Here is a 25,249-nt window from a genome sequence, read left to right as displayed (position 1 = left end):
CTCTTTGCTGAAAGCACTATCCGCCCCCCACCCCCACCGCTTGTTTCTCCACCTCTCTAAGCTATTCTCTGCTCTCAGACCTACGTTTTTCTGTTCTCCCAGATGTCACACAACAACAACTCCAGATGTCACAGAAAAGTTTGCACGTTAAAGGTGTGTGCTCCTTTCTGTGCATCGCTCGGAAATGGCTGTGCATCACTTGGAATGCTCATTTTAATATTAATGAACACATTGCAATACATTTGCATAGAATTATTGTTGCCTGCTACTGTGATCGGTAAGATGGACGCAAAACCCCTTTGTGCATTACTCACTAAATAAAATGCATGTTAAACTGGATAGAACCAGTCAAAATTGGACATTCCTAACATGTTCAACTTTGTGCATTGGCCCCTTGGAGTATACAAGATGACATCTGGATAATCAAGCAGCTCAGGGACTCTGTCCTGATGGCTGACCCAATAAGATCTGGCCAAAGGTGTTCTATTCCAAATTCCTCAGTTTCTAACCATGGGGTGCTCCATGTATCATACCCAGGGTTTATGGTTCGCTTGGAAAATGCTTCATCAGATAAACTTCACAGAGCTGAGGTGATACGAAATGATCTAAAGGCTTTCATTAATCAGTTGCCCCTCCAAAAAATTGGGAGCAAAATGACAATCAAGTAGCAGTGTTCACTTGAATAAGCAGGGAGGAGCAGGATCTTACCTCCTGTGTCAGGAAGCTGTTAGGTGGTGAAACTGGAGAATTTCTTATGGTATGTTCTGGCAGACAAACTGAACTGAGTCTTGTGTGGCCCATCAACAGAGAGGTAGTAAATTGGATCTATTGCAAGTGGAGTACTACTCTAATGGATCTGTTTGTGCCCCCTCGATCAAGAAGGTACCTCAGTTATGTTGGGGGGGGGGGTGAGGAGGGGGTATTTTCTTTTGAGTATCCTCCAATACTTATGAGGATGAGAGACCAAGGAACTATGATTTTCATTCCTTTTGTTGGTCGAGACACATCTCTAATTCTGCTGCTCTGGGAGTTATTCATCAGTAAACTGATCCAGTCAGGAACTTCTCCAGTCCTAAACATGCAGAATTGAGGAAGTCTTCTGCATCCCAAGGTTGACTCCATGGCCCTCACAGCCAGGATGTTAACCTCTTAACAATGACTTCCATGATTTTATCAGAAACCATCTCCCAAATCTTTCTGGCTTCTAAAAGAAACCTCACTTCAGGATCTGGTTTTAAGTTGAGAAATTGTGCTCTTTGGTTTGGCAGCCCTAGATATCCTGTTCTGTCCACACAGAAGCTGCTTGAGTACCTTCTATACTCTGTTAGGCTTCTAAACCACCCAGAATTCACCTTAGAGCCAATGGAGCTTATCACTATGTAAAAGATTTAAAAAAAAACATTTCTTTGCAGCCTTGTGTTTGATTCATGTAGTGCTTCTATCAAAGCCTCTCATTAAGTCTCCCACTGAGACATCAAAGAGGTATTGATCCAAATAATGAAAGCTCTGTTTTTAGCAGCTGGTCTCCTTTGACGTGAAGTACCTGATGCAGAAGTCTTCTGGTGTTGGTTACCAGTATTCGGAGCCAGCAAGCTTCAAGCCTTAGTAACTCATCTACACTACAGGCATGTTTTCAAAAATAAGTCGGTTTTGCACAATCATCCTAAGTTTCTTTCTAAGGTAGTATCAGACTTCCATCTTAATCAGTTTTCTTTCCAACATATTTTCCTTAGCCACATTCTTATATTGGTGAATATGCCTTCTATCCATTGGATTGTAAAAGAACTTTAGCCTTCTATTTGGAGCAGATTATAGTCCCACTAACCTGATTTATACAACAGATGACCTGATCTATCTTTGTTCTTCCCACTAGATGCGCAGAACGAGGTTTGCAAAACCTGTAAGCTATCAAAGAGCTCATTTTTCCAGTGTATTCATAATGTTTTTGTCTAAGGCAAATTCTAATTCTTCCTGATTTAAGCCTTCCAACTTCAGGCAGATTGTCCTCAAAGAGCTCAATACTTGTTTTCAAGTGTACAGTGCTGTGTACATCTAGTAGCGCTATAGAAATGATAAGTAGTAGTAGTAGTGCTTTTGTTTTTACCCCATCAAATTTGAGACTGCCATGGTCCAGCACGCACTGGGCTACTAGTAATAGCCAGATTGTTCCTGTTCCAGTTACGTATCCTGATAGCAGATTGCATCTCCTTCTCTTATATCCAGGCAGGGTTGATTCTGGAGGGGTATGTCAGGGCTCATAATATTAGAGCTATAGCTGCATTGGTGGCTCACCTGAGATCTATAATGTGGACTGTGTCCATACATTCACATCACATTACTTTTTGGAGGGATTCCCAAAGCAGTAGTCTCTCTTGAAGAATTTATTTATGGTGTCTGTCCTAGGGCCTGTTATCTTTCTTTTCAGGTTTCCTTTGTTTAAATAAGAAAGCCCATTAGCACTCTGTTTTTTTTTTCCTTTTCCCCCTCAGTGTTAAAGGCAACCTGTGACTAGAGATTACCATATTGCTCTTGGAAATAGTGAAGCTGCTTACATGTAACAGGTGTTCTCCAAGGAGATCAGGGGATGTAAGTCCTCACAGTACTAACCTATCTCTCCTAGGAGTTGGTTTCCCCTGATGAATTTGAACTTCTATTAGTTTGGCATAGAATTGATGCACTCTTGCACAGTAACACCAATGAGAGAAATCCTGCACATGCATGGTTGAACATGGTGGAAAGCTCTGTAGTTTTCAGGTGCGACATAAGGCTCTGTTGGATAATATCGCCTGCATAGGCGGTTGGTGGCCCAACTGTTTGGGGAGGCTAAAGGGGGCGGGGTTAGGGGTGGGACCAGGGGTGGAGTTTAAATCCATAATTGTCTAACACACAGAAAAAATAAATAAATAAAAATAAAAGTCACAATTAATACCTTTTATTAAATTTAGATATTAGATGTGTCATATGTCAAAGAATAAAGTGGTTGCTCAAAGCATATACTAGCCACAATCGCTCAACTGCAAAACACTATGCACAACTTTGTGCAAAAACACACTCAGAACCTTACTGTACTATAAATATTACACTGGGCAGAACCTAATACACCAATATACCACCCATACGGAAAATGCAAACCGTCAACAATATGAAACAAGGGATCCATATCATCACAATTCTCATGTAGAGCCACAAAACACCCTAATTCATGTTTAATGTGGGATAAAATGCCATAAATAAGTAAATAAATATAAACTTTTAATGTTGAGCACCAGATTCTCAAAGTGGACATATTCCAAACACTATAATGAAAATAAAATGATCTTTTCTACTTTTGTTGTCTGGTGACTTTGTTTTTCTGATCATGCTGGCCCAGTATCCGATTCTGCTGCTATCTGTCCTCTTAACTCCGTTTCCAGGGCTTCCTTTCCATTTATTTCTTTACTTTCTGCCTTTCTTCTTCATTTCTTGTCCTACATCTATAAGTACAAGCTGGGTCCTCCGCAGACTTGATTGTCCAGTGGATCCAGATTCTGCCTATTTTCTTCATCTATGTGCAGTTTTTCTCTCTTCCTTTTCCCTAATCTTGTCTCCTTCCTCACTCTTCCCTCCCCTCCATCCATGTCCAGCATTTCTTCTCTCTCCCTTCCCTCTCCTCCATCCTTGCCCAGCAACTATCCTCTCCCCTGTCCCCCCCTCCAGCCATCCACACCCACCCACCCATTGATTCTCTCCTCTTCTCTCTGTTCCCTGGCAGATTTTCTAACAGGAGCTGCTCATCCAATCAGAGAGCTCTATTTGAATGCAGATTAACATACAGACACTCTAATGGGAATTTTTAGTCAAAAACACTAGCTAAATCCTTCGTTTTTGGATCAAACTTCACATTTTTGATCAGAGCCATGCCCTAACATTAAGGCTGTAAACATTTCCAACAATTTTTACCCATAAATATGCAAATGAGAACCTCCCAAAAACGGACTAATTTGCATATGGCTTGAGCAAATTTGAGTACACCAATCCCACTTCCTAGCACCTAAATTCTGCAATTAGATTTAATGCAAATACTTTTAAAACTTATTTTTAGCACTTTAAAATTTCAGGGGTCAGTGCAAGTCTCTTTGGTATGAAGTGCTCATGTGCAGGAATTCATTGTAGTTAAATATCTCCCTGGCAACCCAGGACACCTCCAGCCAATCCCCCTGATCTGCTCTCCCAGCAGTAAGGTAATCAAATTACAACTGGTTATACACAAGGCTAGAGACGGCTTTCACTGCAGCTGCTGCTATTTAAACCCCCCAGAGCAGCGGGAGAACTACTACTACTACTATTTAGCATTTCTATAGAAACAGCTGATCCATCCTGCTGTGGCTGGAGAGGCCTTTAGCCTCCCCAAGCCTCTTATACTGGGCACCTATGGTCGCCTGTCGTCAGAGAACACCTGTTAAGATAATGTCGCTTTCCCAGCCCTGATTAGCCTGGTCCATGAGTCGAACACAGATTATTTCTACAGCATGGCACAGCGATTATGTGAGCGAGCTACCAGGGCCAACTCTTTTCTATTTTTATTTAAAGAGTTAATTTGCAGATATTACAGACCCAAAAATCAAGTTGTACAAAACTGAAATTTTACTGATGGGCTCCCGGGAACAATCAAATAATACTTTAGATATCTTGTCCAGATTATAATGATACAATTTTCCATTTTTTATATTTTATTCACAAGACATATTTTAAAATATTGTTTTTATTCACAAAAGAATGCTAATATAAATACAGAAAACAAAACATCTAATATAATAAAACGCACCGTGAACATTCTGAGGACAAAGATTCTGAAGTCACAGCACACGATAAAGGGCTCATGGTTTCATGGTGGTGAAGCCATCCGACATAACACGGACCTATCAGAAGGGGCTTGCCCACTAACAAAGCAGAACTGTTACCAGGCAACGGAATGCAACATAGAACTCACTTATCAGAAGAAAAAAAACAAAAGAAGGGAGGAGCATTCAGCTGTAGAATGCTTCATTGTCTGAGCAGCACAGAGAGCAGACGAACGCCGCTGGAAACAGAGAATATCCCAGCACTGGGTATGTACACAAATATTGTTGTTGGACCCGGGGAAACAGGAGTACTGCGTGCCCCTCGCCATCTGCAACGTGCGCCGCCACCTGCAAAAATTAAACCCGACCCAGGCGGGGGGAGGAGTAGGGAAACTTCCCTACTCCTCCCCAGCCTAGGATTCGGTAGAGACTGGCTGGCAAACTGCTTGAATATACAAAACCGCTAATTCCTTCAATATACAAAACCAGAGGCAACAAAGAAAAAAAGAAGCGTGCCCCTTGCCATCTGTGACGTGTGCCGCCACCTGCAAAAATTAAACCCGACCTAGCCTGCATCACAGACTGACCCAGGCAGGGGGAGGAGTAGGGAAACACGCAGAGCGTGTTTCCCTACTCCTCCCCAGCCTAGGATTCGGTACAGACTGGCTGGCAAACTGCTTCAATATACAAAACCGCTAACTCCTTCAATATACAAAACCGGAGGCAACAAAAAAAAAAAACATTATCACGCACGTGTACATAACTGGAACACCTCCCCCCCTTTCACCTTCTCACGAACCAAGCAACCCAGGACGTGCAAAACCATCCCCCGCCTCAAAAAAACCCACCGCGTCACCCACCTCGAGGATGCACACACCACGCTGCTTCCTGCTGCGCATTCGTCCTGCATTCCTCCTGTATTGTTCCTACGCTGCTGCCCTATAACGAACCGAAAGAGTGGCGTACTCTCCCTTCCGCAAACCACACCACCCAAAACAAGACACCGCTGCTTGCCACAAGGACCAAAAATACCGTTAAAACCGACGGCCCCAGACAGTGCTGCTCTCCCGCCAACCAACAAAAAACATCCCCGGCATAAGGCAACCCCTAACCCACCTCAAGGATTCCCCGACCTCAATCACCCCCGGAAAAGACAGCGCCGCTTCATACAGTGCTTTTCTCTTCAAAGGAAAAACTACAGGAGAAAAAAAAAACTACATGCTAGCGCCCGTTTCATTTGTTTTGGAAACGGGCCTTTTTCACTAGTAATAAAATAAAGGTTATTGTTTTTTCTTTTAAAACACATATCTCATTGTCAGTAGAAATTTAATATAATTCAGTCTTTGTTCATATTAAAATACAACACTGAACAATAAAGCAGCAAACCTACACATTTGTTATTTCACTCCTCTTCATACTACTGTCACACTATAATATGCTACTCAACCATTAGCTATTGAGAGAGCTTAGTCACCTTTTTCTCCATATTCTGATATTCAATGAACTGAGAATGACAATATCATTCAATCAAGTTCTCCTATTAAGACAAAAATCTCAGCTTTCAAGGTCTTATTAAACTACGAGGGGCGCTTTTGATATGTTAGGTAGTTTCTGACCCTAACTACCCCTCCTACCTCCATCCATTCGCTTTCCTTCTCCCCCTCCCCCCCCCCAACAGCCTCACACTCACCAATCATATCATTGTCATCTGCACATGATGTGTAGCATTCTTCTGATAGCATCTACATTATGTAGGAAGCAATATAAATGATACAATTTTTTAAATGTTGAAATTTTCCTTCAAAATAATTAAGGATGTATTAACGGGATACTCTGAGTAAATTAATATTACCTACAGAGAAGGGTCCTTTGAAAATTTCCCTCCCTCTCCATGTGTTTTCAGATTCCCATGCCTGATTTATCCTGCATATTTCACATCTGTAAAGTACATGAATATCCCCATCCCTTCAAAAATCACTTTGCAGGCCTTCAGGTACCCAATAGCCCGCAAGCACCCTACGAAGACTCAAAAGTTACCCCTTTAACTGTAAAAGAATCTCTTTGGGGGGGGGGGGGGAATTCAGAAGTGAATTTCATTTGTAGGATTTATTAAAGACCACCTTGAGACATTGAAGTTTTGTTGCAAAGCTTGCAGACTCCACTTCCCCTCCCATCTAGTGCCCATGGAAATTAATACAGAGATTAGATACATGAATATTTAGCATCTTAGATCATTTGTAATTCCTGGTTCACTGAGCTTTGTGACTACACTGTCTAGACTTCCACTCAATCAGAATGCAGCAGGCAGATTTCTTTCTTACATTAAGATGTCTCAGCATTTTCTATGCTTTTCCTGTCAGTCATAGGTCCGATTAATACTAAGCTCCTAAAGTCGTCATGCTTTGTCCTTTCTTTGAATGAACTGTGATTTTTTTGAGACAACAAGATGTTTATAGTTCGGTGGCAGCAGAGTTTGGTTGGTTTTAGAACGTGCAAGGTACTTAGCAGCTGACTCTCCAGATATCTGAGCATCTAGAGCAGCGGTGGGCAGCCACGGTCCTCGAGGGCCACAACCCAGTCCGGTTTTCAAGATTTCCACAATCAATATGCAAAGAGATCTATTTGCTCACAATGGCATTAGTACGTGCACATTCATTCTCATGCACTTTCATTGTGGAGATCTTGAAAACCTGACTGGGTTGTAGCCTTCGAGGATTGTGGTTGCCCACCCCTGATCTAGATAATATTTAAAGATAGAGTATCTGCAAAAAACAATCTTTAAATATTATGTCCCTTATTCTATAACAGGGAGCCTAGAGTTAGGCGCCTTATTCTACATGTATGTGTATAGAATACAGCACATACACATGTATATATGGGCTGTGTGTTTATTGCTATTCAGTAAGTTATGCACATAAATGCCTTGGCGCTTAAATACAAGGGAGCCATTCACTGGGGAGACGCATGGGTGGGGAAAGGCGGGGTCAACATTTATGCGCATAACTTACAGAATACTGTAAGTTTCTCATTAAAGAGCCACATGTAGGCATTAACATTTACACCTGCCATAGCGGGCTCACCTAAATGTAGGCATGTTTATACTGATTTAGATTAGTATTCTATAACAGAAATTAGACAGGTAATTGTCATTCTCCGAGGACAAGCAGGCTGCTTGTTCTCACTGATGGGTGACGTCCACGGCAGCCCCTCCAATCGGAATCTTCACTAGCAAAGTCCTTTGCTAGTCCTCGCACGCCCGCGCGGCCGTCTTCCCGCCCGAAACCGGCTCGAGCCGGCCAGTCTTCTTTTGTCCGCACTCGGTACGGTCGTGTTTTCGCCGTGTCGAGCCCCGGAAAGTCGACCTCGCGCGTCCTTTTTTCGTTGACGTGTGTTTTCTTCGGAAAATCTTTAAAAAATTGTTGGGAAGTGCTCCGGAAGCCCCCCGGGCTTCGTTTGTCCCTTCCCGTATTTTTCAGTCTTGCCCCGGTAAGTTTTCTTTCATCGTCGGGGTAGGCCTCTTTCGACCTCGGTCGAGATTTTCTCCCTAAAACTTTTTGGTGCTCAAATTCGCCATTTCGGATTTTGATTTCGCCGGCGTGATTTTTCCGCCCATGACATCGAAGCCTTCCAGCGGCTTCAAGAAGTGCACCCAGTGCGCCCGGGTAATCTCGCTCACTGATAGGCACTCGTCGTGTCTTCAGTGTCTGGGGGCCGAGCACCGTCCTCAGAACTGTAGTCTGTGTTCCCTGTTACAAAGGCGGACTCAGGTAGCGAGATTGGCCCAGTGGAACGTTTTGTTCTCGGGCTCTTCGTCGGCATCGACACCAAGGTCATCGAGTGCATCGACGTCGTCAGCGTCCAGACCTTCATCCTCGGCCGCCAGTGCATCGAGGCATCGGCCCTCTGCATCGGCGCCGAGACATCGGATAGCTGCATCGGCGTCGGTGGTACCGGGACCTCGTCTGCTGATGTCGTCGGACGGTGGTGCATCGTCAGGAGTGCAGGTGAGGGCTGTCCATTCCCCTGCTGGTGGCGGTGAGCCTTCGGGTGGGTCTCCCCCTACCCTGAGGGCTCCTGCGGTACAGCCCCCCCGAGATCGACCTCCTTCGACCTCGGCCCCGAGGAAGCGACGGCTGGATTCTACGTCCTCCTCGTCGGTGCCGGGGAGCTCCGGTGACATGCTTCGGAAGAAGTCGAAGAAGCATCGACACCGGTCTCCTCCCCGCGGCGGCACCGAGAGCTCTGGGTCGCCGAGGGAGTCGGCACCCAGCAGGCATCGGCACCGAGAGGACTGCTCACCCTCTGTTCAGGAGGTGTCGATGCGCTCCACTCTGGACAGCCCGGAACAACCTCCACGCCCGGAACAGGTTCTGACGTCGACGCCTGCATCGACCTCCATGCCTTTCTCTGCAGCCGCTCTGAACGAGAGCCTCCGGGCCGTTCTCCCAGAGATTCTGGGAGAGCTGTTGCGCCCTACCCCTCCGGTACCGGCGGTGCTTGTGCCTCCGGTACCGTCGAGCGTGGCGCCGGCTGGCCCATCGCCCTGGGTGAGGTCCCCGACGTCGGTACCGCGTGCGGTGCCGACTGTGGCCACCTCCCAGGAAGGCTCCCCGACTACGTCGGCGGAGGGAGCTTCGCCGATGCGGGCGAGGGAGTCTATCCTCTCGACGCCCCCATCGTGGACGTGGCTCCACTGAGTCGAGCCGGGCGAGGTTGCAGACACAGGTTCGTGAACTTGTGTCTGACACCGAAGGTGAGGCCTCGTGGGAAGAAGAGGAAGACCCCAGATATTTCTCTGACGAGGAGTCTGAGGGTCTTCCTTCTGATCCCACTCCCTCCCCTGAAAGACAGCTTTCTCCTCCTGAGAGTCTGTCTTTCGCTTCCTTTGTCCGGGAGATGTCTACGGCCATCCCCTTCCCGGTGGTTGTGGAGGACGAGCCCAGGGCTGAAATGTTTGAGCTCCTGGACTATCCTTCTCCACCTAAGGAAGCGTCCACTGTTCCCTTGCACCATGTCCTGAAAAAGACATTGCTTGCGAACTGGACCAAGCCATTAAGTAATCCCCACATTCCCAAGAAGATCGAGTCCCAGTACCGGATCCATGGGGACCCAGAGCTGATGCGCACCCAGTTGCCTCACGACTCTGGAGTTGTGGATCTGGCCCTAAAGAAGGCTAAGAGTTCTAGGGAGCATGCTTCGGCGCCCCCGGGCAAAGACTCTAGAACCTTAGACTCCTTTGGGAGGAAGGCCTACCATTCCTCTATGCTCGTGGCCAAAATCCAGTCTTACCAGCTCTACACGAGCATACACATGCGGAACAATGTGCGGCAGTTGGCGGGCTTGGTTGATGCGCTCCCCCCTGAGCAAGCCAAGCCTTTTCAGGAGGTGGTCAGGCAGCTGAAGGCGTGCAGAAAATTCCTGGCCAGAGGGGTGTATGACACCTTTGATGTTACGTCCAGGGCCGCTGCTCAAGGTGTGGTGATGCGCAGGCTCTCATGGCTGCGTGCCTCCGACCTGGAGAATAGACTCCAGCAGCGGATTGCGGACTCGCCTTGCCGTGCGGACAATATTTTTGGAGAGAAGGTCGAGCAGGTGGTAGAGCATCTCCACCAGCGGGACACCGCATTCGACAAGTTCTCCCGCCGGCAGCCTTCAGCCTCTATCTCTACAGGTAGAAGATTTTTTGGGGGATGGAGGACTGTTCCCTACTCTTCTGGCAAGCGTAGGTACAATCCCCCTTCTCGACAGCCTGTGGCCCAGGCTAAGCCCCAGCGCGCTCGCTCTCGTCAGCAGCGTGCGCCTCAGCAAGGCCCCGCGGCTCCCCAGCAAAAGCAAGGGGCGAGCTTTTGACTGGCTCCAGCAGAGCATAGCCGACATCCAAGTGTCCGTGCCGGGCGACCTGCCGGTCGGGGGGAGGTTGAAAGCTTTTCACCAAAGGTGGCCTCTCATAACCTCCGATCAGTGGGTTCTGCAAATAGTCCGGCAAGGATACACCCTCAATTTGGCCTCAAAACCTCCAAATTGTCCACCGGGAGCTCAGTCTTACAGCTTCCAGCACAAGCAGGTACTTGCAGAGGAACTCTCCGCCCTTCTCAGCGCCAATGCGGTCGAGCCCGTGCCATCCGGGCAAGAAGGGCTGGGATTCTATTCCAGGTACTTCCTTGTAGAAAAGATAACAGGGGGGATGCGTCCCATCCTAGACCTAAGGGCCCTGAACAAATATCTCGTAAAAGAAAAATTCAGGATGCTTTCCCTGGGCACCCTACTTCCCATGATTCAGGAAAACGATTGGCTATGCTCTCTGGACTTGAAGGATGCCTACACACACATCCCGATACTGCCAGCTCACAGACAGTATCTGCGATTTCAGCTGGGCACACGTCACTTCCAGTACTGTGTGCTACCCTTTGGGCTCGCCTCTGCGCCCAGGGTGTTCACAAAGTGCTTGGCTGTAGTAGCAGCAGCACTTCGCAGGCTGGGGGTGCACGTCTTCCCATATCTCGACGATTGGCTGGTGAAGAACACGTCCGAGGCAGGAGCCCTGCAGTCCATGCAGATGACTATTCGCCTCCTGGAGCTACTGGGGTTTGTGATAAATTACCCAAAGTCCCATCTTCTCCCAGCACAGAGACTCGAATTCATAGGAGCTCTGCTGGATTCTCGGACGGCTCGCGCCTATCTCCCAGAGACGAGAGCCAACAACTTGTTGTCCCTCGTCTCGCGGGTGCGAATGTCCCAGCAGATCACAGCTCGGCAGATGTTGAGATTGCTGGGCCACATGGCCTCCACAGTTCATGTGACTCCCATGGCTCGCCTTCACATGAGATCTGCTCAATGGACCCTAGCTTCTCAGTGGTTTCAGGCTGCTGGGGATCTAGAAGACGTGATCCACCTGTCCACGAGTTTCCTCGAATCCCTGTATTGGTGGACGATTTGGTCCAATTTGACTCTGGGACGTCCTTTCCAAATTCCTCAGCCACAAAAAGTGCTGACCACAGATGCGTCTCTCCTGGGATGGGGAGCTCATGTCGATGGGCTTCACACCCAAGGAAGCTGGTCCCTCCAGGAACGCGGTCTACAGATCAATCTCCTGGAGTTGCGAGCGATCTGGAACGCTCTGAAGGCTTTCAGAGATCGGCTGTCCCACCAAATTATCCAAATTCAGACAGACAACCAGGTTGCCATGTACTACGTCAACAAGCAGGGGGGCACCGGATCTCGCCCCCTGTGTCAGGAAGCCGTCAGCATGTGGCTCTGGGCTCGCCGTCACGGCATGGGGCTCCAAGCCACATATCTGGCAGGCGTAAACAACAGTCTGGCCGACAGACTGAGCAGGATTATGCAACCTCACGAATGGTCGCTCAACTCCCGAGTGGTGCGCCAGATCTTTCAAGCGTGGGGCACCCCCTTGGTGGATCTCTTCGCATCTCGAGCGAACCACAAAGTCCCTCAGTTCTGTTCCAGGCTTCAGGCCCCCGGCAGACTGGCATCGGATGCCTTCCTCCTGGACTGGGGGGAGGGTCTGCTGTATGCTTATCCTCCCATTCCTCTGGTAGGGAAGACTTTGTTGAAACTCAAGCAAGACCGAGGCACCATGATTCTGATTGCTCCTTTTTGGCCGCGTCAGATCTGGTTCCCTCTTCTTCTGGAGTTATCCTCCGAAGAACCGTGGAGATTGGAGTGTTTTCCGACCCTCATCACGCAGGACGAAGGGGCTCTTCTGCATCCCAGCCTCCGGTCCCTGGCTCTCACGGCCTGGATGTTGAGAGCGTAGACTTTGCCTCTTTGGGTCTGTCAGAGGGTGTCTCCCGCATCTTGCTTGCTTCCAGGAAAGAGTCCACTAAGAGGAGTTACTTCTTTTTATGGAGGAGGTTTGCCGTCTGGTGTGACAGCAAGGCCCTAGATCCTCGCTCTTGTCCTACACAGACCCTGCTTGAATACCTTCTGCACTTGTCTGAGTCTGGTCTCAAGACCAACTCTGTAAGGGTTCACCTTAGTGCAATCAGTGCATACCATTACCGTGTGGAAGGTAAGCCGATCTCAGGACAGCCTTTAGTTGTTCGCTTCATGAGAGGTTTGCTTTTGTCAAAGCCCCCTGTCAAGCCTCCTACAGTGTCATGGGATCTCAATGTCGTTCTCACCCAGCTGATGAAACCTCCTTTTGAGCCACTGAATTCCTGCCATCTGAAGTACTTGACCTGGAAGGTCATTTTCTTGGTGGCAGTTACTTCAGCTCGTAGAGTCAGTGAGCTTCAGGCGCTGGTAGCCCAGGCCCCTTACACCAAATTTCATCATAACAGAGTAGTCCTCCGCACTCACCCTAAGTTCTTGCCAAAGGTCGTGTCGGAGTTCCATCTGAACCAGTCAATTGTCTTGCCAACATTCTTTCCCCGTCCTCATTCCTGCCCTGCTGAACGTCAGCTGCACACATTGGACTGCAAGAGAGCATTGGCCTTCTATTTGGAGCGGACACAGCCCAACAGACAGTCCGCCCAATTGTTTGTTTCTTTTGATCCCAATAGGAGGGGAGTGGCTGTGGGGAAACGCACCATATCCAATTGGCTAGCAGATTGCATTTCCTTCACTTACGCCCAGGCGGGGCTGGCTTTTGAGGGTCATGTCACGGCTCATAATGTTAGAGCCATGGCTGCGTCGGTAGCCCACTTGAAGTCAGCCTCTATTGAAGAAATTTGCAAAGCTGCGACGTGGTCATCTGTCCACACATTCACATCTCATTACTGCCTGCAGCAGGATACCCGACGCGACAGTCGGTTCGGGCAGTCAGTTCTTCAGAACCTGTTTGGGCTTTAGGATCCAACTCCACTCCCCGAGGGCCCTGTTTGTTCTGTTCCAGGCTGCACTCTCAGTTAGTTGGTAAATTTTTTAGGTCAATCTCAGTTATGTCCTCGCCGTTGCGAGGCCCAATTGACCATGGTTGTTGTTTTGAGTGAGCCTGGGGGCTAGGGATACCCCATCAGTGAGAACAAGCAGCCTGCTTGTCCTCGGAGAAAGCGAATGCTACATACCTGTAGAAGGTATTCTCCGAGGACAGCAGGCTGATTGTTCTCACAAACCCGCCCGCCTCCCCTTTGGAGTTGTGTCTTCCCTTGTATTGTCTTGCTACATACTGGACTGGCCGGCTCGAGCCGGTTTCGGGCGGGAAGACGGCCGCGCATGCGCGGTGCGCGCGGGCGCGCGAGGACTAGCAAAGAACTTTGCTAGTGAAGATTCCGATTGGAGGGGCTGCCGTGGACGTCACCCATCAGTGAGAACAATCAGCCTGCTGTCCTCGGAGAATACCTTCTACAGGTATGTAGCATTCGCTTTATAGAATAGGCACACTACCCTCTTAACGTTTTGCACCTAAACTTGATACCAACTTACAGAATTACCCTCTCGAGGTAATTCTATAAAATAGATGCTAACAGGTGTCGATTACATGTATAAATGTTTGGTTTAATGGTATGTGTGTGCACATACATGCATAAACGCCAAAAATCCATCAAAAAGATAGTTTTTCTGCTTCAAAAATGACCACGTTTGGCACTGGATTTTTGGACGTTTTTTGACTTTGCCAAGAAGTGCAGAGTGATGTGCTTGGGATGCAGAAATCCAAAGGATGTAAAAAGACTTAAAGCGGTTCAGAGAAAAGCAATGAAAATGGCATGGGGTTTGCATCACAAGTTGTATGAAGAGAGACTTGAGGACCTGAACATGTATACCCTGTAGGAAAGGAGAAACAGGGGTGATATGATACAGACATTTAAATATTTGAATGCGCATACTTTTCCTTCCAAATTCAAACTGCAGGAAATGCAGTCTTTTGGTGTTTGTACACACAGTAATTTTCCAAATGAAAAAATGCATATAATACTCCTGTGTTGAACAGTGCAAAGAGTACAGGTAAAAATTACTCACAAATGTTGCCCCATATGTTTGAAATATTCAGCATAGTAATTTAGTTAGATTGTGGTCAACAGTTTGAAATTTATATTTCTCTATTTGATATATTTGAAATGTCCTTCTTTTGTATTTCTTTTTCTTTCATTCATTGATGAATGTAAAATTTAAAACTGATTATAAATAAACATTTTTGAAAAAGTAATTTGGATAGAATATTCTATATAGAGATTTTAATGAACTATGATGTTACAAAAAGCTCTGTATTAAGTTTTTCTGAGAGTCTTCTTAGATTTATATTTTTTACAAAGGTATATTTACAGTAGGATCACATAGTAAGTGTATGTGTTTGTTGCAGCTAAAGGCAGAGCAGAGTTGCTAAAGATCAATCTTAGAGAAGTTGACTTGGAGCCTGATATCGACCTTGAAGTTATTGCTGAGAAAATTGAAGGCTATTCTGGTGCTGACATCACCAATGTTTGCAGGTATTGTCATATATTTTCATTAATTATGTTATGTTAATTTGATTTGTGATATACCATCTTTCTGTGGTTCATCCAAAGTGGGTTACATGTATGCAGCTACTTTCTTTGGTTCTAGTGGGCTAACAATCTAGGGGGTCCTTTTATCAAGCTGCTCTAGAAAGTGGCTGGCACTGCAGTTAGCATGTGGGTTTGCCACACACCCCTGCCATTTTCTAGCACAGCTGAAAAATGGCTGTAGTTGCCTTTTTTTCTTTTTTTAATAGCTATGGACTAATTTCCTCATTAGCACATTGACATTACCGCCGGGAGCCTTTACCACCACCTTTTTAGGAGGCAATAAGGGAACCCGTTCTACTCTTATGCTAATCAGGTAGCGTGCAGTAATATGCTTACGCTACCTGATTAATGCAGGCAGGCCTACTCTCTGCCCCCAGACACACCTTCCATGGCAATAAAATAAAAAATATTTTTTACCACAGGAGCAGCGCACATTGCTGTCCAAACTACCGCGAGATGCCTCAGTTTTTCCCCACAATAGTGCTCTTTTTATTGTGCAGTGCCTTGGTAAAAGGGCCCCTTTATTTTTTTGCAGCTGGGGCATTGGAGGGTTAAGTGACTTGCCCAGGGTCACAAGGAACTGCAGAGGGAATCAAACCCTCTTCCCCCAGTTCTCATCCTCCACTTAGATATGCAAACAGTGAATTTTTAGCCATAGATACTCAATGTTTGAGACCACGCAAGACTATGACTTGAAGTAAACTGTATTGCCATGATGAAAAATCCCTTAGATTCTCCAAACAAAAGTATTTATTTTAGTTCTTTACATTGATGGGCCCCAGGCTTTAGTGTATGGACACTAGAGAAGCTCCCAGGCTTAGAGTTCTAGAACGTAGAACTCAACTCTGCTCTGCTTGAGGCATCACTAACCTCTTATATTCGCCAGGAGAAGTGAGCTCTAATCTTAACTAAGTATTTTTGGATTTTTGAAAAACATCTTTTGCTAGTTTGATCTGTCTTGAATTTGAAATAATTTGTTTGATTTGCTAGTTCCAGCAGCTTTTCAAGAAGAGTAAATCACAGCAGAGTACCCTCAAAGTGGAGAGGCTGTTGATTTCAAACCGCATTTGGGTGAATTTTGCTAGTTAATCAGGACTCGCTTGCCGCCTATAATTTTTATGAAAAAGATGTTCAGGAGTGGGAGTTTGTATAAGTTATTTTATAGTTGAATTTAAATAACTTTCTGTAGGAATTAATATGGTTTAAACTTTTATCTTCAATGAATGGCTATCCAGGAACCTCATACTGATTATTAGAAAAGAAAAAAATTCTATTAAAAGAAGCTGTAATATATTCATTTTGTTTCTGTTGTTTATGCTTTTTAACTTGTAGTTCCTCCATTCCATTTGCCATTTTGTTTTCATATAGACACTTCTAAACAAGAGATGTAGACCATTCTGTAATGTTTTCTCTTGTAGATAGTTGTACTTTAGTATAGCATTCAAGCAACTTTATTTTGAAGAGGTATCAAGGGACAGTTAGCAAGGTTTTGAAAAACCTGATAAATATAATAAAATCTAAACATTAATAGCAGGATAAATATCATGGGAATTATGCAGTGTAATAAGTAGGGGGAGGGGGTTATTCTTTAGAGAAGCTTTTTAGAGGCTTCATTGTTGCCTTATCCACCTAGTGTCTGAACCTAAGATGAAGTTGGCTCAGCTCAGGGTGGAACCGACCAGAATTAAAGAGCTCTCCCTGTGCCCCTCATCTCCAGCAAATCGGCTTCCACTCCCACAAAGGGTCCATATGACTCAGACTATATAAATTACAGTGGGTTCTAATGGCTACTGCTGCTGCTGAAGAAGGGAACCCTACCAGAATGTTTAACCTCCTGTCTAGAGTGGAGACTTGAGGATTAAGGGGTAACTTCCGGAGGAGCTGTCATTACTGGTAGGAGGGGAAGTAGGATCAGGAGGTGGTGCCCCAGAGGGATTACATCATAGCTGCCGTAGAGGAAACTACATCATTGTTATTTTGGCAGGGGGGGTTGGGAGGAAAGTGCCCTATAACGGGCTGTGGGATGCCAGGGATGGGAGAAGTTGACACATTCTTTATAGTGTAGGACTTGGAGAAGGCTGGGTAGAATGATGAGTTTTGCAGCAGCTGATATGAAAGTTTTAGCATACTCTGAATTAAGCATGTTGAGTTCCATTTTCATATGTGAAAAAACATTTATTGAGGTGCATGCTAAAACCTTGTAAGCTTGGGTTTATTGCATAAGCCTCTAATTCATGTTATAACCAAGAAAAGGTATTGCTGAAAATCGCACATGTATGTTTCTTAAAAGGCTGCTTATAAAGGACAGGGAATGGCAAAGTAGATTTTAGCTGAAGACAAGAGAACAATAACTGGAGGGCTATGAGCACAAATGCTAGTAGTTTAAATGATAACATTCTAGACTTTCACACCCAATGGTGAAGGCAGGTTTAGGTGTTATGACTGTGCTGAAACTTGGCTCAATAAGTTTATGACTAAGGTACACCCCTACTACACTCTTGTCAGCAAAGAAAAGGTAAAAAAAAACCAATATTAAATATTGTGACCTTGGGCAAGTTACTTAACCCGCCATTGCCCCAGGTTCAAAACTTAGATTGTGAGCCCACTAGGGACAGAAAAAGTACCTGCATATAATATGTGTGAACCGCTTTGATTGTAACCACAGAAAGGTGGTATATCAAATCCATGACCCTTTACCCTTTAAAACAATGATAATAGAAGGAATGCTGAGGAAGGAAGAGTTGCGACAGTGTTGTCTACACTGGAGTGTCCTGTAGATCTCTGGCACAGAAAAAAACTTGACAGAGACATAGTCACAGGTACACATTGCTTTGTAAAGGTTTTCACACTCTTGTATATTTTTCACATTTTGCTGTGTATATTTTGCATATTCTGCTGTCTACAAAATAGAATTCAGAATTCATTAAAGCCAAAGTTTGTTTTACTGATGTACTTAATAGATGTAGCACTTTGAAATTTTCAAAAAGTAAGTAAATAATAATAAATCCAGTGCTTTTTTTTTGTGCCAGTACGCACCTGTATGGCGTACCGGCACCTTTTTTCCCAGGGCCGGCTCACCTGCCTGCCCTCAGCTCCCCGATAGCCCTCCTTTCTGTTTCTGCTGCCCTGCGTTTAAATCTTTTATTTTACCTCAGGTCGCAGCGGCGGTAGTGAAAGCAGCAGGCTTGCCTCCAGCCTTCCCTTCCCTCTCAGTGTCCCGCCCTTGCAGAAGCAGGAAATTACATCAGAGGAAGGCGGGACACTGAGAGGGAAGGGAAGGCTGGAGGCGAACCTGCTGCTTTCCTTCCGCCACTGCGACTTGAGGTAAAATAAAAGATTTAAATTCAGGGCGGCAGGAACAGAAAGGAGGGCTGTCGGAGAGCTGACTGTGGGCAGGTGGGGCTGGGGTTGGAACTGGAATTTGGGAGTTGAAAAGGGGGAAAGATGGAGGCTGGGGCGAGTCACTGGACATGGATGAGAGGGAAGGATAGGGGGCAAAGGAGAATCACTGGACATGGGGAGGGCAATCTTTGGACATGGATGGGAAGGGGAGGGAAGGGGAGAGGAGAATCGCTGGGCATGGATGGGAGGGGAGGATAGGGGCAAAGGAGAATCGCTGGACATGGATGGGAGGGGAGGGCAGAGGAGAATCACTGGATATGGATGGGAGGGAAGGGCAGGGGAGAGAGGAGAATCGCTGGACATGGATGGATGGAGGGGAGGGCAGGCAAAATGCTGGACATGGATGGTGGAGAGGAAGGACAGGAAGGAGATGCACATGGAAGGGAGGGAAGAGAGGAGCAATGCTGGACATGGATGGAGGGGAAGGAAGACAGAGGAAATAGATTCACATGGATAGAGTGGAGGGGGAGAGGAGACATGCTGGACATGAATGGAGGGGAGGGGAGACAGAGGAGGAGATGCACATGGATTTAAGGGAGAGAGGAGAAATTCTGGACACGGATGGAGGGGAGAGAAGAGAGGAAGTGAGAGATGCATATGGATGGAGGGAAGGGAAGAAAGAGGAAGGAGATGCATACTGACAGGGATGAGGAAAAGGGAAAAGAGGAGAAAAACTGCACACAGAGAAAATAGACAAAAGCTGGATCCACTCTGCAGAGGACCCAGCTTTTACCTATGGATGTAGGGCAAGAAATAAAGAAGAAAGGAGGAAAGTAAAGAAATAAATGGAAAGGAAGCCCTGGAAACGGAGTTAAGGGAACAGATAGCAGCAGAATCAGAGACTGGGACCAACATGATCAGAAAAACAAGTCACCAGACAACAAAAGCAGAAAAATCATTTTATTTTCATTTTAGTGTTTGGAATATGTCCAATTTGAGAATTTACATCTGCTGTCTTATTTTGCACTGGGTATACTGGAGCTGTAACTGCTTACAGAAATTATAATGAAAATAAAAAATCACAAGTTATTTTTTTCTCCTATACTGGTATAGTATTTTCAATGATAACCTGTTTATATGCGCCATGGCTGGTACAAGGGGTATGGCTACCACAGGGGTGGGGCCACATATGGTGACCCCAGCCCACAATGAGTACTGGTACCTTTTATCCTACAAAAAAGCACTGAATAAATCTAAAGGTCTTGATTGCATTAGGCTTCACATCTCTTGAATTAGTACTTGGGGGAAGTCCCTTTTGCAGTCAACGAGAAGATGACTCTCGCAAGCTACTCATAGAATCATTAACATAACCCCATGAAAAGATATCACTTACAACTTCTTTCTTTCTTTTATTTCTATATATCCACTAATATGGCAACCATAATTATTTGCTCATGAAAGTTAATGAAATGCCTCTCTGTAGAAGTATGTAATCTATATAGTGTGATGCTCTTGATGTTAGAACTTATGCAATTGTATGTATTTCCAGAGATGCCTCAATGATGGCAATGCGGCGGCGAATCCAGGGTTTAAGTCCAGAAGAAATTCGTGCTCTGTCTAAGGAAGAACTGCAGATGCCTGTTACTGTGATGGACTTTGATCTGGCATTAAAGAAAGTCTCCAAGTCTGTTTCAGCTGAAGATTTAGAGAAGTATGAAAAATGGATGACTGAGTTTGGCTCTGCCTAATTTTCATAGCTTATTTTCTTTCTTATAGTTGTTTACCATTGTATTTATTTGTAAAGCATAAAAAATAGATTACAATAGATTCAAGTCATACAGTCTCCTTTTTGGAGGAATATTTTGCTTATAAGAACATTTGTATTTGTGCGTTCTTGTAAGTCGAACGGTCAAGGCAGCTGGAAATTTTTGAAGTATTTATATCTCCTTTCTTCTTTTTAGTCTTTGGGTATATTTGAATATAGTCCAGAGTCAGACATATTTGAATATTAACAAGAAATACAATAACAAGAGAAATCTAACCTATTAGATTTCTTATTAAAACTTATTATCAAATTATAAATCATATTCAGAAAATCAAATAATTATACCACTGCATTTGGAAACATTTCAGCTCCTCTCATCCTGTGTGAAAATGTCTTATGCTTAGAAAATTCTCTCCATATTTTAAACAGTTTTACATTTGAACTATGCTTCAACAATATTTTTCTTATTAGGGCCTTTTTATAAAGGTGGTTTCACTTTTTTCTCGCTTGATGTGTGAATCTCAGAGCAAAGCTAAGTGGTTCTAAATTCAAGAGATGACCGATAAGCCAAGATTATAAAAGGTCTCATAGAACACGATTAAAATAGTTTATTTTGTCTTGTAAAAGACAGTGAAATTTTCTTGAAATATAAAACTTTGCAAGTTTTTTTTACCCCAGTGAGCAATTGTGGAGAAATGAGACTTAAAAAAAATGTAATTAAACAAATTGTTCAAATGTCAATTTTTTTTGTAAAAGTATTCTGTACTTTATAATAAATTGTGCTGTGGGAAAGTCTCTTATTGTGTAAAAAGGTTATTTTCTGTAGTTTGAACAGCAAACAATGATCAGAATTGATGTGTAGTTCTGCTGAAGCTGCATAAAATACTTTTACTTAGTAAGGAAGTTGTTAATAGTTGAAAGTACACATGCGCTGGTAACAAAACATGTATATGTAAAGTGTGCTGGTTCCTTTTTACCTACAGATTATGTCAGTTTAAGTGGAAGAGGTTGTCTGATGTGACTGAACAGCTCTAGACCCCGTTCCTCTCTCCCATACAAACCACTTGATTGCCTTCTCAGTCTCTGGCTTCAAAACCAACTCTGTTAGAACATAAGAATTGCCATACTGAGTCCCTCTAGCCCAATACCCTCTTTCTAACAGTGACCTATCCAGGTCTCAATTACTTGGCATGTTAGTGACTTTGGAGATTATCACCATATAGAAAGTAAACTGCTGTTGCGCTCGCTCTCTAGTTTTTAGTTGTTTGATTCATGAGGGGGTTACTTCTCTTCCCATTAAGCTTCCCATTAAACCTCTTGCTGTATCGTGGGACCTCAAAGTGTTCAGCCCAGCAGATGAAAGCTCCCTTTGAGCTATTTGTCTCTCTTGAGCTGAAGTGCCTGACCTGGTAGAACTTGTCTTTGGTGAGGATTTTTAGATTGTGCAGAGTTAGTGAGCTTTAGGCCTTAGTGACTGATTTGGCCAATTCTCTCAATGGAGGAGCATGCATAATGCAATGCCCCAGGGATCTGTACTAGGTCTGGTGTTTTTTTAAACATATTTATAAATGATCTGGAAATGGGAATGACAAGCAGGGTGATCAAATTTGCAGATGACACAAAACTGTTCAAAGTTGTTAAATAGCATGTGCACTGTTGGACAGCAGCTTCACAGTTTAGGAAGTAAGACCCAAATAATAAGGTCCATATGGGCAGACTTCTATGGTCTGGGTCCTGTAAATGGCTAAAACAGATCAGGATTGAGGCTGGAGTGGGCTTCAACAGCAGCTCCAGTATTTGAGAATTAGGACCGGTGCCCCAAACTTAGCAGGGAGAGAAGGCGATAAAGTGTACCAGTATTTAATCATGAATTCATATCCTGCTTATCCATGGAAACAGCAAAGTTGCTTATCTGTATCAGCAGGATGTAAGTCCTCACACCTACCCATCTCCTCTAGGAGCTGGCTTCTTCTATGACAGCTGCTGTTAGCATGGCATAGAATTTTTGTGGTCTCGTGTGACACATGCACAGCTGAATGTGCTGGAAAGCTCTGTAAACTTCAAAAGCTAGTTACACTTTATTACCACACTGAGCTCTGTCGGATGATGTCACCCATCAGTGAAGATTTCCTTTGGAGGACACCTGTACAGTTAAGCAATTTTTTTGTGTGTGTTGGAGTTCTCTCCTTACTTGTGGACCTATTGATACAGTTTTCTCCTTTTATGATGTTCTCTGGAATGATCCTTTTTCTGGTCCTTTTCTTTTTAATTGTGTTAGTTTCTTTGCAAGTTTTGTCATCTTGTTTGTTAAATTTGTGCCATTATAAATAAATAAGATAATGATTGTATGATAGACTGCAGAGGATAGTGGTAAGTGGAAGTCATGCTAAAGAATGTAGGTTGATTGCGTGTCTCTGACATCAGTCCTAGGAAAATGTCTGTCTAATATCTCTGTGAGCCATTTTGGTGTGGGATTAGTAAGAATATGTGTCTTTTACAGCTAACTCTAAGAGACATAAGAGTGCCGTTTGGAAAGTCCCTCTGACTGGAGGAGGGAGTTATGGCCATCATTAAAGGCAACACTTGGTGGCTGAATTAAGAACCCATGATGCAAGGTTGTGGAAGGAGCCTTGATGCATGGCTTTCAGCCTCAGGATCATTGCTGCAGTGACCAGACTAGGAATGGTGGGTGGAAATGTTTAAAACAAAGGCAAAATCCCTGAGTAGTTGTGAGTTAAGGCACATGTTGCCAGAATCCGAGCATTGATTCTAATTGTGATGGAAGAAAAAGGGGAAAGCAGGAGCTATTAGTTCAAAACAGAAATGTCCTCCCTCATAAAGTCCAAAGTGGTCAAATGTATACCACTGTATGGGGAAGAGAAGGGATTTTATTCTGGCTACCTGCTGTTTTCCAAGGAATATATAGGATACTGTCTTTTCCTGGACCTAAGGGCCTTGAACAAGTGTCTTACGTTAGACAAAATCAAGATGGTTGCCCTAGATGTCATTTTACCTATCCTGAACAAAAGGATACTAGCTATGTTTTCTGTATTTGAATGAAATGTAAGTATAAATACATTCAAGTCACAGTAAATATCTCGTGTTTCTAGTAAGGAAGCAACACATTCAATGCCACATACTTTCCTTTTGACCTAGCATCAGTTCTGTGGGTATTCATATTCAAAATTATTTGTGTGGTTAATTTGGGAGTTTAGAAAGAGTATACCATATAGAAATGCATACACGTGTGTGTATAAGGACCCAGGAGCTTGAATAGTGAATAAAGTTTGCATTTGTACATGGTCTTCTCTTTCTTTGCCTCCAACATTGGATCTTGCAAACCATTTGCCTTACTGTTTTTATTGGACTAATTTTGGAGTTAACCACATAAATTGATATGTTAAAATATTTTGCCCTGCTGACCTAATAACTTTTGGTCAGGAGACATTCCAGGGGCAGGGCCAAAAGATAACCAGATAGCACTGATATACAGCACTATCAGGCTAATTTTATGTGATCAAGTTGGACTATAGAGGCTGTCCTAACATAATCAGATAACTTATCTGGTTAAGTGAAGGACCATATATTCAGCAGTCTAACTTGACTGTATAACAGCTCAATCTGCTTAAAGTGAATCAGATAAATTATCCATTGAATAGCAAACCTAAAATCTCTTGCCGTTGTGCAGCAATTTTACAGAAACTAGGAGCTTATATGATTCCCTACTTGGACAATTTGCTGATTAAGGATTCCATTCAGACAGAAGCAATTTAATCAGTAAACAACACCATCCAGTAACTCGAATTGCCAAGGTTCATTATCAAATATCCCCAGTCCAGAATAAGCCAAACGCCTTGGAAGGATAATGCTGGGAAAGGGAAGAAGTTATGTATGGCATTCTGGAAAAGGATTTGGAGTTTGTAGGGGATGTTGGGGAATTAGTGAGTACCTGGTATGGGTCTTTTTCAGCTGTAGTAGACCACGTTGCACTTTTTGGATCTTGTGTGCCATCTCACCCTAATCATGGATGATTTTCCTTATATCTAGAGCATCATAAATCATTAGTTAGGTGATTGGAGAGACACTGGAGAAAAACTAAAGCCAGTCTTGATCAATCTAAATGGTGGAAAGCAGCTAACAGATATTTACGCTTTGGGGGCATAGTCAGCCAGCAGTAGTCAAGATTCTTTGAGTGCTGATCTCCACTGGTGGAATTAGATCCGGATATCCAGTGCCAATCCCAATCCAGGTACCAACACTGAATATTAGACTTTTTGCTGTCCTACGTTAATTAGATAGTATCCGGGTAGTACCACTGAATACTGGCAGTGCTCGGGTTTCATGGAACACTTAGCACCCACCTGAGGGTAACACTGCGGCCACCTAGAGGGTCTATCCCAGCACTGCTCAGGCTATTACAACCTGTGCACATGCTCTATTCTGGCATTCTCTCTCCCACCTGCTGGGTTATGCTTGCCTCTGGGCAAGTCTCCCACCTGCAACTTAATTCTCCAATAGTTTCTAAGGACACTGGGGCTACACTTCCAGGGGTCCCACAGTTCCTAGAAAGCACCCACAGACCCAAAACACAAACCACCAGGATTCTTAGTCAGGCCAGGACAAACAGAACTAATAAATTAATTGATTTATTATCATAAGTTAGAACAGTGAACGGATGAATAGGGTGTAATTAGCAGACAATAATGGGTAAATTAAACAGGAATCAATATTAAACTAACTAACACTGTCTGAGTAGTGCCTGGGGAGTTCAGGAAAATTAACTGCTTACAGTCTTTGAACAGGGACTCAGTATAGAGGTCTGTACCTTCCACACTCCCACTCAGACTAAAGATTTCCAGCAGATTCAGAGCCCAGAGCAT

At 44.5% G+C, this 25,249-nt stretch overlaps 1 protein-coding gene across 3 annotated transcripts in view; it reads left to right on the top strand.

Annotated features, from left to right (window-relative positions):
* The window catches only part of KATNAL1 (katanin catalytic subunit A1 like 1), a 139,871-nt gene extending 118,707 nt beyond the window's left edge, over positions 1-21,164 (top strand). For all 3 annotated transcript variants that reach the window (XM_030200358.1, XM_030200357.1, XM_030200356.1), the window contains exons 10-11: positions 15,079-15,205; positions 20,154-21,164. In XM_030200358.1, coding sequence (XP_030056218.1) covers positions 15,079-15,205; positions 20,154-20,352 — 326 coding nt within the window. In that variant the 3' untranslated portion in view covers positions 20,353-21,164. The remainder of the gene's footprint in view (positions 1-15,078; positions 15,206-20,153) is intronic.
* Positions 21,165-25,249: the final 4,085 nt, after the last annotated feature.

The sequence above is a fragment of the Microcaecilia unicolor genome, chromosome 4 (genome assembly GCF_901765095.1).
Source record: "Microcaecilia unicolor chromosome 4, aMicUni1.1, whole genome shotgun sequence".
Lineage (NCBI taxonomy): Eukaryota > Metazoa > Chordata > Amphibia > Gymnophiona > Siphonopidae > Microcaecilia > Microcaecilia unicolor.
The sequence above is the reverse complement of the archived record's forward strand: the minus strand, read 5'-3'. Positions and strand labels throughout refer to the sequence as shown.